This window comes from Strix uralensis, chromosome 33 (genome assembly GCF_047716275.1).
Source record: "Strix uralensis isolate ZFMK-TIS-50842 chromosome 33, bStrUra1, whole genome shotgun sequence".
NCBI lineage: Eukaryota > Metazoa > Chordata > Aves > Strigiformes > Strigidae > Strix > Strix uralensis.
Genome location: NC_134004.1, coordinates 731,677 through 744,631, shown reverse-complemented (window position 1 = coordinate 744,631; position 12,955 = coordinate 731,677). Strand labels below are relative to the sequence as shown.

The window sequence follows — 12,955 nt, the reverse complement described above, 5'->3', positions numbered from 1 at the left end:
GATCACCCCACCCCTCAATCATCGGCAGAATAACTTAATTGTGTGAGATAAGGAGAAAGAAAAGAGCGACTCCTGGAGTGTTTTTCACTGGGCTGTATTAGAAAGCACCGAAGAGAGGAGCTGGGGGGGGGCGAGCAGCCGGAGCGTGGCCGTGCCTGCTCCGCTCCTGCTGAAGTACCCCCTGCCCTGGCTCTGCCACGGGCAAAGCTCTGACACGCACTTTTTTATTTTTCCTTCCGTGGTTGGCTTAATAAATTAAGGGAAAAAAACAAAAAAAAGCAGCTTGTAGGTTCCCAACTCCAGGAAATTTAGGCAACTTGGACCTGAGTGCATCAGAGAGGTGTGTCTGGGCCCGGTGGCTTAGATAAAATACTCTTCCTTCTCCTTGGATGGAGCATCCTCCATCTGCACCGACACGTCGGTCTCTGCCGCTGGCTGCTCGTAGGTGAGGTAGCTGCCCTTGTTTCTGTACAGGTAGATGATGATCACCACCAGCACTGTCAGCAGCGTGAGGAACACCAGCGTGATGACAACTGCCGGGGGGAGAGGAGCAGGGTTTAGCCCCGGGTGGTCGGTACCGAGCTGCTCCTCGGTAGCTGGGGTGGAGCCGGCGAGGAGAGCCCCTACCTGTGATGACCACGGTGTTGGCGTCCTCGTGGAGCGGTGGGGTGTGAGCCTTCTTCAGGAAGGGGGTTGTCAGCTCTCCTTCATCAAACCGGGAGAGAGGGAGAGAGGAGGAGGTGAGCGAGGCTGGTCCTGGCCCAGCTCTGAGCCAGACTTAGCTGGATGGGGCAGGCGGTGGCCCCGGGCGAGGTCCTGCCGAGGACAAAGCTGTGCCGGGGCGCTCACCTGCAGTCAGAGGGGGCTGATCTCCTTCCATCGCATCGGCTCCTTCCAGGCGAAGGTCTGGGGTCCCTTCAGAACTACTAAAAAAGGAATAAAAGTGCTAAATTCACATGCACCACCCCGAAAGGCACGGCCGCGGGTGCAGCGCTAATCAAAGCAAAGGTTTTATTCGGGCTGATGGCAAGGAGCGGGCCGGGGCATGCCGGGCTCGCGGGAAGGTGGCGAAGCTGGTGAAGGCAGGAAAAAACCAGCCACCGACTCTGCAATTCGCTCTCAAACTTTGCAAATCCTCTGGTCGGGCCCGAGGTTGATGCTGCAGCCGTAACGATTCGCCCGCAGCCTCTAAACCGCCCCGGGCGGCTCTGCCCGAGGTGGATGGACCTTTGTGATGCCTCCCAAAAAATGTTCTGCAATGGCTCTGGCGCTTGGGCGCGAGTGACTCAGCGGCTCTGCGGAGATGTGCCGCTAGATGTCAGGAGCAAATAAAATTATTTATTTTTTTTTTTTTTAAAAAAAAGAGGAAGTTTAACTGCAGGAATGTAGACACGGGCCAGGAGCGGGGAGTCGGGAGCGCGGCTGTGCTGGCGCATCTCACGAGGACAGGGCGATGCTAATCCTGCCGACCACCTCCTGGGTTTTGGAAAACGGGGTGAATTTCTCAGGATCTGGCCCTGCCCTGGTTGTCCCACTGTGCCCTTGTGACTCACAGCGCTGTTGGGTGTTTGCAAAACATCCCTTACAACAGCAGGTTTTGCTTTTGAGCGGCGCTACCAGAGTGCAAACGTTCGGGCTTACAGAGTCACAGGAATTTGGGAAAACAATTTTCCCCCTTCCCAGCGGCGTGCATGGACGGTCGTGGGACCCCCCCCTCCCACCGGCCGGGGACCGGGACCAGCAGCTCTCACCAAGCACGACAACTTCCCCCTGGGCTCAAGCTCATGCTGGCACAAGCCACCAACTCATTAAACCCAGCTTTGTATTAAATCTGGTTTTGCTTTAAACACAGCTTTGCTTTAAACCCAGCTTTGCATTAAACCTGGCTTTGCATTAAACCTGGCTTTCCTTTGAAGCTCATTGGGCTCCTCTGGCAGCGATGTCTGGGTATTGAGCTACACGAGCTTTCCAAAGCCAACCACAACCTTCCCACAGAGCAGCTTGGGTGGCTTCAGAGCAAAAAATGGGTAAAATTTCCCCTAAAACGTAAGACTGCGATTTAAGGGAAAAGAAGAAAAGGTGCTGCTTGATGGAAAGGGAGCCGGCACAAGCCAGGTGCCTGCAGGACAGAGCTTCTTGGGAAGCGTTCGACACGGCAGTGGGAAGCACAAACCAGTTTTGTGCCCACAGCACCTGCAAAGTGGAGTCCTGGGACCCACCAAAGGTTTAAACCAAATTTTAGGTGGGGGAAAGACTTGCTTTAGCATCGAAGCAGTCACGAAAGCGAAGCTCCCCGTGCTGCATCCCCGGGCGGGGGGGATACAGCCTCGCCACTCCTGATTGGGATGGTGGGGAGCTGCTGGCCAAACCCAGCCGGGAAGGAGCCCCGTGCCCCACGGCCGGCAGACCGCGGGGGGTTTCGCAGCGCCGGGGTTACCTTGCTGGGCCGGGATCCCGCCGCTGCACGGTCGGAGCCTCCGGGCGTCCGCGGCGGCTGTGCCGGGGGGCTGATGGAGGGGGGTGACTCACTTCCCCAGCACGCTGGATCCGTACGGATCTCCATGTGTTTTTTAAAGCGACGCAGGGGTTGTAAAAAAAAAACCACCAAAACCCCATAATCTTCCTCATTCTTGCTCCCAGGCCAAGTTGCTCAAGAGCCGTTCCCACAGCAAAACCCTCCCCGCCCCCCAGTTTTGCTCCCAAAAAGCTCCGCCGAGTGCAGCTTTGGGGGATGCTCAGCAGTGCCTCTGCACCCCCCAGTCCCGTTCCCAGCGGATCCAGTAGGGGATGAGCAAACCGCCCCTGCAGCCTGCTCAGCCCCGATTCTCCTCCGACACCCCAGGACGGGTCCCCGGGGAGCGGTGGAGCTTTCCTTCTGGGCTTTCTGCTTTCTGCTTCTTGCCGGAGCAGGATCAGGCCTTTTCCCTCCCCACCCCCCCGACATCCAGCTGGAGAACACCCAGCTGAGAGCCGACATTTCAGCTTCTCCCCAAAACCAGCCACATTTCGGCGGCCCTCATGGCACGACTCCATTGCCTCCCCATGCAAACCCACATGCCTGACGCAGCCAAATCCCTCCACACCTCCCTGGGAACGGTGAATTTTTTGGGGGGGTCACCCCAGGAGTCGTGTCTCCCCCACCCCAGCTCTTACCTGCGCCCGCGGTGCCGGGGCGAGCGGCTGCCAGCACCATGTGCGGCTCCGAGTCTCGCCCAGGCGAAGGCGTTGCCCTTTTCCTGCCTCACCTTTCCAGTCTGGCTGCAACGATTATAAAAACCCAGAAATACCTCCCCCATTAACCCCTCGCTCGCTGGGGAGCCAGCCCATCACCGGGCACTGGGGCGGCAACACAAGCTCTTGCACCGGGGCCATGACTGGCAACGGGGTTTTGCTTAGATAAAGGGACATTTTGCAGCACGGGGAGGGTAAAACTAGGGGATTTTTTTTTTTTTTTTTTTGGCACAGCCCCACATTTTCTGGGAGCTGGTGAAACCGGCTCGACGCCTTTTTCCTGAGTCTCAGCGGTGCTGGGTGCCGGGGGGAGAACGGGGAGATGAATCCCTCCCGCACCCGGCTTCGGACGCTGTAAACCCACAGGCGGGGCCCCCCCAGCACCCCCGTGGCCCACCCAGCCCAGCCCAGCCTGTGATGGGCTTTTGCAGGACGGAGATTTGGCCCTTGCCGGCGTCGTTGCCCTCTTCTCGCCACCTTTTCTGCCCTCTGCCTTTATTTCAGACGGGGTGGGGGGTGGGAAGCGCGTTACGGGTGCAGTGGAACAGGGTTATCTGCTGGTGGCACCATGAGACGCCCGTTTCCCGCTGGGTGCCAGGCTCACAGGGAGGTGAGAGTCTCGGTGGGGTCCTGGGAGGGGGTTGCTGCTGGTGGGGGGTCCCGACTCACATCCTGGCTTGTGTCCTGCTCCTGTGCCCTGGAACAGCCTCGCTCCTGGGAGAGACGCGGAGGGGACGCTGAGCTGGGTGGGATGGAGCCCTCGTGCTTCCATTAAACCGCACCCAGGAGGGACCGAGTCCAGCCGGGGGGGCTGGGACGGCGTCTCCCCCCGCAGCACCACTGCACCCACCTGGGCTGGGGAGCTGGAGGGGGAACCACCGCCCTTGGTGCAGCCGCTTGATGCCACATCGAGGGCCAGATCCAGCCCCATCTGCCAGCAGAGGAGCGTCACACCGGGCTGGGTTTGTCCCCTACACCCCTCTGGCCTCATGTCCCCGCACCCCCCAGCACGGGCCGGGTCTCTGACCAAGCCGAGCATCCCCCCACCATCGTGGGCGCGGATACAGCCCCCACCACAGCGTCTCCCCTCCCGGCACTGCAACTTTCTCACCTGAGTTTTGGCCACCTTTGGCTGGACATCCACCACCTCCACGCTCTCCTTGGAGTCGCTGTGTCCGCCTGTGGCCCCGCCGAGCCCGCTCGGCTCCCGCCCGCCGCCCGGGGACGGACACGCCGGTGCCTCGGCTGCAGGGCTGGGGGGTGCCAGGGCTGGTGGCTCCCTGGGACGCGCCTGGCCCTCGCCGTTGGGGACTGCGCCGTCTGGCTGACGGGGGTCCCCTGCGGTGGCCGGGGCCTTGCTCGCCTCCAGCCCTGCCGTGGCTCTTTCTGGCTCCGGTGGCGCGGTGCTGGTGGCCTGGGCAATGGCCTCGGCTAAAATCAGCGATGCCAGGGAGGTGGCGATGCCCTCGGCCTCCGCCTGTGCCCCGCTGGCCACCCCCGCCGGCTCCCGACCCTGGCTGTCAGCGAGCCCGGGGAAGTCGGCGCCCGGCTCCGTGGCTGCCACCGACGTCCCTTGCTCATGGGACAGAGCTTCGGGGCCAGGGCCGAGCTCTGGGGCCTCCTCGCTGGACACTGACGCCGTCTCCGACAGGGACCCACCGCTGGCGGGCGAAGCCGGTGGCGGGCTGGGGATGGTGGCACCCAGTTCCCCGTTGGAGGTGGCGTCGATGGCACCGCTGCCCATCCCGGGGGGCCCCGCCGTTGCCTCCGCTTCCACCACGGGCTGCCAGTCTGGAGCCTTCCCTGGGCAGGGGAACATGGCCGGGGGGCTCACGGGTGAGGAGATGACCAGGGAGCGCCGGTTGCTGTGTGGGGGGAGGACACAGGAGGTTAACCCCCCCTCCTGCAAGTGTCATCCTTGGGGACACGTGGCGCTGTGGCATCGCAGCTCCGGCTTGTGGGTGATGCTTCCCAGTCCGGCACGGTCGGCAAATGACCCAAATTAATTAACCTGGCACCACCAAAGCGCCCTCAGCCCAGCGTGGGGAGGTGCTCACCCATGCCAGGGCTGGGGACTGCGTCGCCCCTCTGCTTCTCGGGGTGTTGGGGGCGATTCGGCCACTTGAAGCGCCCCCCCCCCCCCCCCCCCCCCCGCCGGAGCTCACCCGCTCGTTTACCTGGAGACGCCTTTAACGATGAAGACTTTGCTGGAGTGCTGCTTGTCCAGTTTGCTCATCACCTCGTAGAGGTCGCGGTTGAGCTGCGAGGAGAGGGGAGGGGGGAGAGAAACACATCAGAGGGCCCCCCCCCCCCCCGGTGCCACCCATCACCCAGCAGCACCATGAACATCCTTGAGCTGCTCTAAATTATTAAATTAAATGAAGAGCAGCAAGGACTCAGGGTGGGTGGCCAGCACCGACGTAGCCAGAGCACCCAGGGACGGCTACAGGACTGCGGGGGGGGCAAGGGGTGAGGTGTTTTGGGGTGCTGCCTCCCCCCCACCTTGCTCATCTCCTTGTAGAAGACGTCGCGGAGGTTGGAGATGTTCTGGAAGATGGTCACGTAGCAGGCGATGCGGCTGCGGGAGGGAAAACACGGCGGGGGCGGGGGGTTGGGGTGCTGAGCACCCAGCCGGTGAGCACCCATCATCCGGGGTCCCCGTGGAGGTGGGGGACGGCGAATAAACCCTCGGGGTGAGGACGAAGTGGCCCTGGACGTTTGTCCCTGCTGCAGCGGTGGTGCTGCCACCTCCCGGCTGTCACAGCCACCCGTGGCCGATGTCCCTCGGGGCCACCGTTGTGTCACCGCTGGGGCCTTTTGGGAGAAATCCCCACTTCTTCCCACCATGGGGGGCGGGGAAACGTCACCCACCCACTGGCGCCAGCACCCAGCCGTGTCCCGGGGCTCAGCGACCGATTTTTAGGGACCTTTTGCTCAGATTCTGTTTTTTCGAGGGGACCCCCGAGGGGGTTGGGAGGGGCTGCCTTTGCCTCCCCCCTTGCAAACGGGGGGGGGCTGTGGATGCCGTTGGCTTCTGGGCAGGATCATACCCCGGGGCCACGTGCCTGCCCCAGCCCCGTGATGTCCCCCAGTCCCTGCGACAGCCCCAGCCCTGTGATGGCCCCCAGCCCCCTCGATGTCCCCCAGCCCCTGAAACGTCCCCTGGCTCCTGTGACTGCCCCACCTCCTGTGACTCCCCCAGCCCCGCAGTGCCCCCCCGCCCATGCAATACCCTCCAGCCCCCCGATGTCCCCCAGCTGCTGTGACACCCCCGGTACCTGCCGTACAGAACCGGCAGCTCCTCCCGAAGGTCCCTATTCAGGTCTTCAAACACCGCTTGGGCTTTATTAAACTCTTCCTCAGCCTGTGGGGAGGGAAGGGGGGGCCGTGGCTTTGCCAGCACTGCCGGGGCATGGGGGGGCTGTGCCGGGCAGGGGTCCTGTGGAAGGTTTGACCTTGGCAATTTTCGCCTCGTCCTTTTTCTTGGCGCTTTGCAGAGCTTCCAGGTGATGCCGGGCGCTGTCGTAGTCCACCAGCTTACGGCCCCTCTTGGCAATGCGCTCCTGTGCCGGGGGGGGGGGAAGGTGAGCCAGGATCTGGCCCCCGCATCCCCATCTCCCCCCCCGGGCACCGACACTACGCACGGGGGGTACCTTAAAGTCACCAAACTGAGCCAGGTAGTTCTCCATCAACCGCAGGGCTTGGTCAGCCAGCTTCGCCTCGTAGTCGTCCCACAGGAGGTCATTGCTCTGCGGGGTGGAAAAAGGGGGGACAGGGGTATAACGCCCAGATTCTGCCCCCCCTCAGCCTCCCCTCCGGCTGTACGTGCTGGGCTGCATCCCCTGGGACCCCCTTGGCTCAGCTCGCTGGCCCCCCCGATGCTCGAAGGGGACCCTTGGGGACGGTGGGAGCATGTCAAGGGGCTCACATCTGCGATGGCTCTCAGCTCCTCGTGACCGTCCCAGTCGGTGCTGTAAATCTCCTGCAGTGTTTCGGCCACTTTCCGGGAGCTCTCGTGCATCACTGCAGCCCGGCCGGGGGATGCAAAAATATTATTTATTATTCATTAATTTTTGTTATTTTAAATTATTATTATTTACTATCCTGGGTAAGAAAACACAACGATGCTCAACCCCCTCCCGGCTCCTCCGTGGGTGGTGCCCCCAGGTTTCTCCCGGTGTATTTACGGGGAGGGGGGCCGTACCTTTCACCGCGCCGAGGAAAGCCTTGAGGTCTTTGTAGAGTTTATTGCCTTCATTCTGCAAAGCAACGCGGGGAGGGGACACCTCAGGGTCACCCCGTGGAAATCACCCCGAGCCCAGCAGGGACCGAGGGACCCCGGGAGGCAGCGGGGCCAAGGGGTGGTGCAGGCATGTCCCCGTGCCCCCACTTTCCCGCTCCCCTGTGTGACCTGCTGCAGATGGAAGTTGTAGGCGCTTTGCTCGAACTGCTCATCTTTGGTTTCTACCGTTTTGCCCAATTTCTGCAAAACCTGGGATGAAGAGAGATGGAGACGTGGGGAAACTCGTCAGCCCCAGGCTCGGCGCTGCCCCCCGGGCTCTACCTCCCGGGGTCGTCCCTGGCAAAAGCCCCTCTCGGGGGATGCTGAGGATCTGGCAGAGCCGACGCCGAGCAGGGATTTGGATGGGGGGGTGCAAAATTTTGGCGCATCCCTTGGTGCTTTTATTTTTTAGAGGAGGACAGTGACTTTTTGGGTACTAACCCATCACCCTACCCTATAAAACCCTATCAGTGCAGCCCCGCGTACCCCAAAACATCCCCGCACATGACTACGGGTGCAGGCAAAGCCCTGGGTGCTGCCTCGCCGGGCACTGCTGACACCGTGCTGAGGATGAGGATGGTCTGCGGCCGAAGGCTCCCTCCGGAACCACCATCACAGGAGCGTGGTGAGGCCGGGGGCATGCGGGAGGGAGCTTTGGGGTGTCCAGGAAGAGGTTGACCCCCCCGGGAAGCAACTGGAGCCTGACTCAGGCTGATACAGCCACGGGAGAACTGAATTTAGCCCTGAGCCCCAGCCAGGAAACCCGGGAGTCTGTGGGTCTGGTGGGGGGGGGGGGGGGGGGGGGGCTTCACATCGTCCCCCAAATTGGAGTCGCTGCCTGCTTTTTTTGGGGAGAAAAAGGAAAGAGATGCCCCGAACTGCCCCAAACCAGCTGAGAATCGCCCCGTTTCTGCCAGCTTCCGCAGCCCTTCCCCCTCGCTTCCTGCACGGCTGGTGTGGGTGACACCAGCCTTCCTGGGACCATCCCCACGCTGGGTCCTGCTGGCGACCGTCACCTCCTGCCAGGCCGAGGGACCCCGTGCCAGCAGCACACAGGCCCCCCAGAACCTGTGGAAGGCGTTTTGGGTGGAAAAATCCCACTTTTAGAGAACGCAGTGGCTGCCAAGGCAGCTTGGGGGACCCTGGGGAGATGCCACTGAGCCTAAAGCGATGCAGCAACAATGACGTTGACCCAGAAACGCCCAAATGAACACCGTGTGAGCACCCATGGGTGCCAAGCAGTGCCCGTTGTGCTGTCCCCTCACCGCTGCAGTGAAAAGAAATTAAAGAATAAAATAAACCAAGGGATTTTGGGGCTGGATGTTGCGGGTGGGCATCGCACCGTACCTTCTCCTGTGCCCGGCTGAAGCGTTTCTGGACCTGCTTGGCGAAAAGCCCGGCTCCCCCGCTCTTGCCCTCTGCCATGGCTGCAGCTCGTTCCTGCTCGCGGCCGCGCGCTGCGGTTTGATGTTTGCTACGGAGGAAGTTCGAGGCGAGGCAGCTGCCGGCATCCGCCGAGCACCCGGGCACCCTCTGCCACGCTCCCCCCCGGAAAGGCTCCCCCGAGCACCCAGCGACATGGGTGGGCCAAAGGGGTGACGGGGAACCTACACCCGCCTCTTAATTCTTCCACAAGCGTCTGGTTTGGGGTTTGAATTTGGCTTTTGGTGCAATTTTGGTGCTGGTGTTTTATCCCCACGCACAGTTGACACTCCGGGATGCAGCCAGGGGACGAGACAGTAACAGTCACCAAATCTGACAAACTCTCACTGCAAAGGGGGTTGGATTTGGAGGAGAAATGGAGCTAGTGACAGGGAAAAATCCCGACTGTGTTCCCCCACACCCTTCTGTATCCCCTCCGTGTTCCCAAGGAGCCGCGTTGCTGCCCATGAAGCTGATTTGCAGCCTTTTCCCCTTTTCCATTCTCCCCAGGACTTTCTGGCTGCCTCGGAAGCACAGAGCTTTTCCCCGCAGCTCTTTCCTAAGGTTCGAGGAAGAGGAGGGATGCGGCCAAAGGGATGGTCTGGAAGATGGGAGGGGAAAAGGATGCTGAGGGTTGGAGGAGAAAGGATTGCAAGGAAAGCATCCACCAGAGTGCCAGAGAGGAACAGATTTTATTGACACCAGCTACGGGTCTTAAACCCCTCCGACCAAAACACGGGGGAAGATGACGTCCATCACCCGAGCCGGGGACTGGGCTCGTCTCCTGCCACAGCTCAGTTCTGGGCTATCACCTGGAAGCAGAAGAAAGGCACCGGTTGAGCCGAGCCGGGATAGAGCTGGTACATCGGTGCAACGACAGTGCCAGGTCTCAGCCCGCGGCCGCCCAAGCCCCGCCGTCGCCTTACGTTGTTTATCCAGGAGATGTAGGCAGAGACGCGGGTGAAGACGGTGGGTTTGCGTGCGACGTTGCAGCCCAGGCTGGAGACAAAGCTGGTGACGCCGTGGACCTGGTACTGCCCGTTCACCGCGCAGTGGAGGGGACCGCCCGAATCACCCTGCCAGACCGGGGAACCCGCGTGAGATGGGGCAACGGGGACGCTGGCGGGATGCCAGGGGGGAAAGGGGGATGCCGCGGCCGTACCTGGCAGCCGGAGCGTACGCCGTCACCGCCGGCACAGACCATGGTGGGCTTGACGGTGGAGCCCCAGTAAGAGGGGCTGGAGCAGATCTGGTAGTCCACCACGGGCAGGTACGCCTGCAGCAAGACGCTGGAGAGCTGCCCGTTGGCTGCACGCAACCGAGCACCGGTTAATGCCACGTGGGCAAAGACCTGCGAGACCCACGGCCAGAAACACGGCAACAGCCCCCCCTCCCCGCCCAGCAGAGCCTGCAGCCGCCACCCAGGGCCCCCCCAGACCAACCCCATGTCGGGCATCTCCATCCCCAGAGCGAAGCCCTGTGCGATGCCTCCTGGGACCTCAAAGAGCTTAAAAATATCATTCAGGTCCCCACGTTTCCCACATTTTTGGGGTGATTTAGGGCGGGGACGACCCGCCGGCACTCACTGCGGGTGAGCCCCCAGCCTGTGATGTAGCAGGGGTAGTCGTTGGGCAGGATGGATCCCTGCTGGGGCAGGACTGCCAGCTGCACGTAACTGTTCAAGGTGGCGTAGCTGGCCAGGCGGAGCAGGGCGATGTCGTAGCTGGCAAGAGGAGGGAGAGGATGTTGCAAGGCCCCCCCATTCCCGGCGATGCTCCCCCCAGATCCCGCTCCCCACGTGCGTTACCCCGCGGCGGCGTTGTTGCTGTTCCAGGAGGGATTGATGATGATCTTGCTCACGCTGAAGACCTGCTCGCTGCCGTCGTTCCTGTTGAGGTTGTGCTCGCCGGCCACAACGCGGAAGTTCATGTTACTGCCAGAAAGGTGAAAAAACAGAGGATTAGGCCCTGAATTGTGATTATTTCAGGAGTGAGTTGATACAGAAAGATTCAGTGCGAGAAGATGCTGACAGAGATGGTCCAGGTAACCCCTTAATGGAGGACCAGCAAAGACCTTAAAAGACCGTTGCTCTCTGGGTTGGGACAGCCACAATTCCTCCTTGGAAAGGTTTTTGGTGGAAAATGGCTTTTCCAGAAGAGGAAGGTGGGGTCCCTGCTCCCACTCACCGATCCACGCAATGGGCTGCGGTCATCACCCAGTTTCTCTGGATGAGGGACCCTCCGCAGGTGTGATGCCAGCTGCCACCAGAGTAATACTGGAGGGAGATCTGAGGGGGGGGGAGGAGGGGGTATGAGACATGGGGGGGGCTCACAGCATGGTCCCGGGGGGCTGAGACCCCCACGGGATTTGCTGTCTGACCGCGGGAAGGACCCACCTGGGAAGGCCAGGCGTGTGAGCGCGCCTCGGTCCCACCGACCACCCGTTGCACCCCATCGAGATCCTGCTCGGAGCAGCGTCCTGCGGGAGAGAGGGTGCAGGGGGGGGTCAATCCCAACTGGGGGGTTGTCATCAGCCAACGAGGCCGGTGGCTTCCCGCGGAGACGCACCGCAGAGGGCGAGGGCGGCGAGGAGCACGAGCTGCAGCATCATCCTGGAGCACGGCAGCGCTTCGGCTGTGGCGAGGGCTGCGCCGCCAGCGGCTTTAAAGGGGATGGAGAAGGAGCGACGGGAAGAAAACCAGGTGACACGGCCCTATCAAGCAGCCTTGGTCCCTCTTCCAAAACACACACGGCCCCAAAGGTCAGGGCAGAAAAAACCCTGGGCGCACCCTAAATGTCCCTTGGCTCTGGACAGGCAGCCCAAATCCCCGGGGAGACGATGTCCTGCTCCTGTGTCTTCCTCTTCTGCGCATCTCAGGCAACGCTGTCATGAGCTTCTCCTGGTCTCGAGCCCTGTGGATGCCCCAGCTGTGGCTCTCACATCATGTTTATTTATGGGATGCCTCCAAGAGTTTTGTCTGGCACACGAGCAGTGCCCACATCGCCCCTGGGACAGGGAAATCGAGGCAAACACAGGGCAAGACCTTCACCCCCTCCAAAAAAACCCACCCAGGACAGCCAGCACTGGGGCAGGGACCAGACACAACTTCCATAGGACATTACAGAGTCACAGAATCCCAGAATCATCTCGGTTGGAAAAGCCCTTGAAGCTCCTCCAGCCCCACCATGAACCTCCCCCTGACCGTTCCCAACTCCACCAGATCCCTCAGCGCTGGCTCAACCCGACTCTTCAACCCCTCCAGGGATGGGGACTCCCCCCCTGCCCTGGGCAGCCCATTCCAACGCCCAACAGCCCCTTCTGCAAAGAAATCCTTCCTAAGAGCCAGTCTGACCCTGCCCTGGCGCAGCTTGAGGCCATTCCCTCTTGGCCTGCCGCTGGCTCCTTGGCTCAAGAGACTCCTCCCCCCTCTCTGCACCCTCCTTTCAGGGAGTTGCAGAGGGCCAGGAGGTCTCCCCTCAGCCTCCTCTTCTCCACACTAAACCCCCCCAGTTCCCTCAGCCGCTCCTTAGTTGGAAGTTGGAACTTCCATTAGTTGGAAGTTAAATGAGACACCAACATGGTTCGTAATAAAAGGCTGATTTCTGGCCAAAAGAGTTTTATTTTTTCCCCCTCTAAAAAGAAATTGAGGCTGTTCTTTGGGGTGAACTTGCAGCATCAAGTTTTTCGCTCCGCTGATGGAGCAGTTGCTGGAAAACAGCATTGGTGATAGCGATGATTATCGGTTCACCCTGTCAAAAAAAAATATGGAAAGAAAAAAAAAGCAGCTGCTGCATTTCTGCTCTTATCTCTAAGGAAAACATGAGATTTCATGGGGAAAATGGTCTCCAAATAATCACTTATTTGTTTTGTCAGCACAGAAGGTAACACAGTGAGGGACGGCAGCGAAGCCTCCGCCCCAGCACAAGGACAACCCAACCCAAATTTGAGCCACTTTTGGCTGTGAGGTGTCATATTTAGGGTGCAAAAGGGAGTTTCCAGGGCAAGAAGAGGGAGGGAAAT

The 12,955-nt window shown here is 60.8% G+C and overlaps 3 protein-coding genes across 8 annotated transcripts; all 3 read right to left on the bottom strand.

The window, feature by feature from the left end:
* Positions 1-78: 78 nt before the first annotated feature.
* Positions 79-3,611, bottom strand: SMAGP (small cell adhesion glycoprotein). Of its 6 annotated transcripts, none has more exons than XM_074854057.1 (5): positions 3,154-3,611; positions 2,438-2,557; positions 850-926; positions 628-705; positions 79-533 (listed from the first exon to the last, which is right to left on the bottom strand). In XM_074854057.1, exons 1-5 carry the CDS (start codon positions 3,294-3,296, stop codon positions 361-363), a joined length of 591 nt encoding a protein of 196 aa, XP_074710158.1. In that variant the 5' UTR covers positions 3,297-3,611; the 3' UTR covers positions 79-360. The 6 variants fall into 6 exon arrangements, with proteins under 6 accessions (XP_074710158.1, XP_074710161.1, XP_074710160.1 ...); XM_074854060.1 differs by having other exon boundaries at positions 2,438-2,541; positions 3,154-3,214; XM_074854059.1 differs by lacking the exon at positions 2,438-2,557 and having other exon boundaries at positions 850-923; positions 3,154-3,458.
* A 66-nt stretch (positions 3,612-3,677) lies between these two features.
* Positions 3,678-8,974, bottom strand: BIN2 (bridging integrator 2). The gene is made up of 12 exons (XM_074854054.1): positions 8,861-8,974; positions 7,643-7,723; positions 7,436-7,490; positions 7,160-7,254; positions 6,885-6,980; positions 6,687-6,794; positions 6,510-6,595; positions 5,734-5,809; positions 5,409-5,491; positions 4,343-5,096; positions 4,082-4,162; positions 3,678-3,945 (listed from the first exon to the last, which is right to left on the bottom strand). Exons 1-12 carry the CDS (start codon positions 8,936-8,938, stop codon positions 3,832-3,834), a joined length of 1,707 nt encoding a protein of 568 aa, XP_074710155.1. The 5' UTR covers positions 8,939-8,974; the 3' UTR covers positions 3,678-3,831.
* A 330-nt stretch (positions 8,975-9,304) lies between these two features.
* Positions 9,305-12,955, bottom strand: CELA1 (chymotrypsin like elastase 1). Its single transcript, XM_074854062.1, has 6 exons — positions 11,331-12,955; positions 11,122-11,222; positions 10,743-10,868; positions 10,522-10,658; positions 10,098-10,243; positions 9,305-10,011 (listed from the first exon to the last, which is right to left on the bottom strand). The coding sequence occupies exons 1-6, from the start codon at positions 11,463-11,465 to the stop codon at positions 9,730-9,732; spliced, it is 927 nt and encodes a 308-aa protein (XP_074710163.1). The 5' UTR covers positions 11,466-12,955; the 3' UTR covers positions 9,305-9,729.

Excerpts from the sequence above, each read along its gene's own strand:
- BIN2 (XM_074854054.1), bottom strand. The coding sequence starts at position 8,938 with ATGGCAGAGGGCAAGAGCGGGGGAGCCGGGCTTTTCGCCAAGCAGGTC. Across the intron at positions 7,724-8,860 it reads TCAGCCGGGCACAGGAGAAG|GTTTTGCAGAAATTGGGCAA; the intron begins GTACGGTGCGAT and ends TCTTCATCCCAG. Across the intron at positions 7,491-7,642 it reads ACAACTTCCATCTGCAGCAG|AATGAAGGCAATAAACTCTA; the intron begins GTCACACAGGGG and ends GTTGCTTTGCAG.
- CELA1 (XM_074854062.1), bottom strand. The coding sequence starts at position 11,465 with ATGACAACCCCCCAGTTGGGATTGACCCCCCCCTGCACCCTCTCTCCC. Across the intron at positions 10,869-11,121 it reads GCAGCCCATTGCGTGGATCG|TAACATGAACTTCCGCGTTG; the intron begins GTGAGTGGGAGC and ends CCTTTCTGGCAG. Across the intron at positions 10,659-10,742 it reads AGCAACAACGCCGCCGCGGG|CTACGACATCGCCCTGCTCC; the intron begins GTAACGCACGTG and ends TCCTCTTGCCAG.
- SMAGP (XM_074854055.1), bottom strand. The coding sequence starts at position 3,033 with ATGGAGTCGTGCCATGAGGGCCGCCGAAATGTGGCTGGTTTTGGGGAG. Across the intron at positions 927-2,437 it reads CGGGATCCCGGCCCAGCAAG|TAGTTCTGAAGGGACCCCAG; the intron begins GTAACCCCGGCG and ends TTCCTTTTTTAG. Across the intron at positions 706-849 it reads TCAGCCCCCTCTGACTGCAG|GAGAGCTGACAACCCCCTTC; the intron begins GTGAGCGCCCCG and ends GGTTTGATGAAG.